We start from the raw sequence: 4254 nt of genomic DNA, 5'->3' as shown, positions 1-4254 counted from the left end.
TTTTTTTTTGTTCTTGGCTAAATACAAGATGGCACACTGACTGGTGGGGCGGGGCTCTAAAGAGTTGACCGGAAGCTGGGTTGTTCCATTTCCGGTGACGTTTACCGCTTCACAATAAAAGGATATAAAAAGGCTGTACAGCGTGATTAGATTAATTTTATTTATCAACACCATTATGTTCAGATTTCATAATGTTGAGGCTCCTCAATCTGAACAAAACAGTAAATTAAAATAGAATCAGGCAACGGTTGAAGTCATTTTTCATGTAAAGCTATGCTCGTTGCAGAAGTTATATTAATGATGTTATAGTCTAAGTAATAATGGTGTTTGAGTGACCTAACATTGTGACGATGTTTTTAAACAGTCATAGAAAGGTGCTTTATATAAATCAAGTTCATTTACATTCTTTTCTAACAAATCTGAATTAATAAAGCGGTGAAAAAGGACCATGAAACAGAAATAATGTTGTTTCATCTTTATTGCAATGTCCAGAAGGCAGAGATAAAAAATACATGAAAGATTTAATTTAATGACCAAAAGTTGAGAATCATAACTTTACTACTGAACTTCAATACAGTGCTGATAATTTATATGTGAACATGAGATACAACACTACAGTCATCATTCAACCAGCCCCACTGAGTCTACATGAAGGGTCCCTTTTAGTCCACCTCCTCGATGGTGGGCCCCTGGGAGCCGGCTCCAGTCGGCTGTCCACAGCTGCCTGCAGGCATCCCTCCCTGGTACAACTTACTCATGATGGGGTTGCACACTTTCTCCAGCTCCTCCTGCCTGTGTTGGTACTCTTCTTTGTCAGCCAGCTGGTTATTCTCCAGCCAGGCGATTGTCTCCTCACACTTCTCCGTCAGCTTCTGCTGGTCCTCTGGGCTCATTTTTTCCTTCAGGTTATCGTCCTGCACGCTGCTCTTCACGTTGAAGGCGTAGGACTCCAGGGAGTTCTTGGCGGAGATCTTGTCCTTCTGAAGGTCGTCCTCTGCTTTGTATTTGTCGGCGTCCTGCACCATCCTCTCGATGTCTTCCTTGCTCAGTCGGCCCTTGTCGTTGGTGATGGTGATCTTGTTCTCTTTGCCGGTGCTCTTGTCCACCGCGGACACGTTCAGGATGCCGTTGGCGTCCACGTCGAAGGTGACGTCGATCTGCGGGACCCCTCGCGGAGCCGGTGGGATTCCGCCCAGATCAAACTTGCCCAGCAGGTTGTTGTCCTTTGTCATGGCGCGCTCTCCTTCGTAGACCTGGATGAGGACCCCGGACTGGTTGTCGGAGTAGGTGGTGAAGACCTGGGTTTGTTTAGTGGGGATGGTGGTGTTGCGTTTAATCAGTGACGTCATGACTCCTCCGGCCGTCTCGATACCCAGGGACAGAGGCGCCACGTCCAGCAGCAGCAGGTCCTGAACATTGTCAGAGGTGTCGCCTGTGAGAATGGCGGCCTGGACGGCGGCGCCGTAAGCCACCGCCTCGTCGGGGTTGATGCTCTTGTTCAGCTCCCTGCCGTTGAAGAAATCCTTCAGCAGCTTCTGGACTTTGGGGATGCGGGTAGAGCCTCCGACCAGGACGATGTCATGGATCTGCGCCTTGTCCATTTTGGCGTCCCTCAGGGATTTCTCCACGGGCTCCAGGGTTCCCCTGAACAGTTCGGAGCACAGCTCCTCGAAGCGAGCCCTGGTGACAGAGGTGTAGAAGTCGACTCCCTCGAACAGAGAATCGATCTCGATGCTGGCCTGGGAGCTGGAGGACAGCGTCCTCTTGGCCCTCTCACAAGCGGTGCGCAGCCTCCTCAAGGCCCTCTTGTTCTGGCTGATGTCCTTCTTGTGCTTCCTCTTGAACTCCTCCACAAAGTGGTTCACCATGCGGTTGTCAAAGTCCTCTCCGCCCAGGTGAGTGTCTCCGGCCGTGGCTTTGACTTCGAAGATGCCGTCTTCGATGGTCAGGATGGACACGTCGAAGGTGCCTCCGCCGAGGTCAAAGATCAGGACGTTGCGTTCTCCCGAGCTGCCTTTGTCCAGACCGTACGCGATGGCGGCCGCCGTCGGCTCGTTGATGATCCTCAGGACGTTCAGCCCCGCGATGACGCCCGCGTCTTTGGTCGCCTGTCTCTGGGAGTCGTTGAAGTACGCCGGGACCGTGACGACCGCGTTGGACACCTTTTGGCCCAGGTAGGCCTCGGCAATCTCCTTCATCTTCACCAGGACCATGGAGGAGATCTCCTCGGGGTAGAAGGTTTTGTTCTCCCCTTTGTGCTCCACCTGGATCTTGGGCTTCCCTCCGTCGCCGACCACCGTGAAGGGCCAGTGCTTCATGTCCGCCTGCACCACCGCATCGTCGATCTTTCTTCCGATCAGCCTCTTGGCGTCAAACACGGTGTTGCTGGGGTTCAGAGCCACCTGGTTCTTGGCCGCGTCCCCGATGAGCCTCTCGGTGTCTGTGAACGCCACGTAGCTGGGGGTGGTCCTGTTGCCCTGGTCGTTGGCGATGATCTCTACTTTTCCGTGCTGGAAAACGCCCACGCAGGAGTAGGTGGTGCCCAGGTCGATGCCGACCGCGATGCCTTTAGCTGCAGACATCCTGTTGTTTCAATGGGCGTCCTGAAGATGCAAAGACAAATATTAGAAAAGTAAATACCTACATTATTATAACGTTACGAATGAATGAACTTTACAAATGAAATATTAAATAATCTGTTCAATATTTTACTAAATTAAATAATCTATTGAATATTTGACTAAATTAAATAATCTATTGAATATTTGACTAAATTAAATAATCGATTTAATATTTTACTAAATTAAATAATCTATTGAATATTTTACTAAATTAAATAATCGATTTAATATTTTACTAAATTAAATAATGTATTGAATATTTTACTAAATTAAATAATGTATTGAATATTTTACTAAATTAAATAATCGATTTAATATTTTACTTCTGTGTTATTTTTTTAGTCAAGTCAAATGATGAAATAAAATGTCTGTATCACTGAAAAGGACAAATTAAAAAGGACTCACTGCATTGTAAGTGACGCCTTAAGTCTCATTGTAGAAGAAGACGTTCATGATTTTGTATAATTAACTCTAAATGAGTTTGATTAGACTGTAAAGTTACATTCATCCAGCCTAAATTTGATTAATATTTAGAAATAGTCTTTATGCAACAAGAAAATACTCTGAAGCAGTTTTGGAGAGATTACAACGTGTTCGCCAACTTTGAATGAGTTAAAGGTTCAAAGGTTAAAACATGAATTAATCTACATTTGACAGTTTGGTGAATCGTTTGAGTCTGCAGTTATTCAAAAACGGTTATTTCCTATAATTCACACTAAGTTTTGATTTAAAGGACATTTTCGTTCAGAGCAATAAATAATGAATCACAGAACTGCTCTTTAAAAAGCGGTTCAGCGGTTAAAGAGTGAGTGCGAATCTATTTAACCCTAAAACCGTCGTTTCCATAATTCGCACATACTCGACGGATCTCAGTCCAAAGTAATAATAAAATTATAAATACCAACGCCGATGTGTCAAACGGATCATTTGGCATTATATGTAAACTGTAGAAGAAGAGTACAGCTGTGAACATTGAGTCCCCGACAATGAGAGGTTGTATAATGGAGTCTGGTGACACGTGGTAGAAAAGCTCCCGCAGTCGCAGTTCATTCTTAACAATTCGAATAATTCGTTCATCGTTTTAAGGACAACACGAAGCCGATGTGTACAACTAACGTTTAACCGTTAAAATAAGCCGTAAGCGGCGTACTTACTGTCGTTCAAGGAAGATAAAGTCGAGAGCCGAGGAGCCGAAGAGGTTTCTGCTCTTTGTTCCGTGTTCGCTGGGTCTAGATGCCGGTAACGTAGGTCATCGTCATCTTTATACTGTCGTCACTTCCTTCTGGTTTCTTCTGGGAGCTTTCCGCCCGGCGTTCTGGACCAATCACAGAGCACGGCGTGGGTGCTAGGCGTCATGACGTGAACCGGAAACCAGGGGATTAGAAGGTTCTCGAAGCTTCTGGTCCGAGAACCACGTGTGCGTTTTATAAGAAACAAAAAAATACAGAAATAAAAATCCGAGCAGAAATACAGAGGGACAGACTGTACAAAGGAGGAAAATATGTAAACATATAAATACACAAGAAAATACATCAGACTACACACAAAAACACAAATCAAACAGATTGGTTGCACCCAAACGCTGCTTAAATTCGATTTAAATGTACAATCCGAGTTAAATAACTGGATTGCT

At 45.3% G+C, this 4254-nt stretch overlaps 1 protein-coding gene across 1 annotated transcript; it reads right to left on the bottom strand.

Moving 5' to 3' along the window:
* Nucleotides 1–466: 466 nt before the first annotated feature.
* Nucleotides 467–3876, bottom strand: LOC306787165 (heat shock 70 kDa protein 1). Its single transcript, XM_079282233.1, has 2 exons — nucleotides 3776–3876; nucleotides 467–2603 (listed from the first exon to the last, which is right to left on the bottom strand). The coding sequence occupies exon 2, from the start codon at nucleotides 2580–2582 to the stop codon at nucleotides 663–665; it is 1920 nt and encodes a 639-aa protein (XP_079138359.1). The 5' UTR covers nucleotides 2583–2603; nucleotides 3776–3876; the 3' UTR covers nucleotides 467–662.
* Nucleotides 3877–4254: the final 378 nt, after the last annotated feature.

The sequence above is a fragment of the Melanostigma gelatinosum genome (assembly GCF_949748355.1).
Source record: "Melanostigma gelatinosum genome assembly, chromosome: 13".
Classification (NCBI taxonomy): domain Eukaryota; kingdom Metazoa; phylum Chordata; class Actinopteri; order Perciformes; family Zoarcidae; genus Melanostigma; species Melanostigma gelatinosum.
This window is presented reverse-complemented; position numbering and strand designations above follow the sequence as displayed.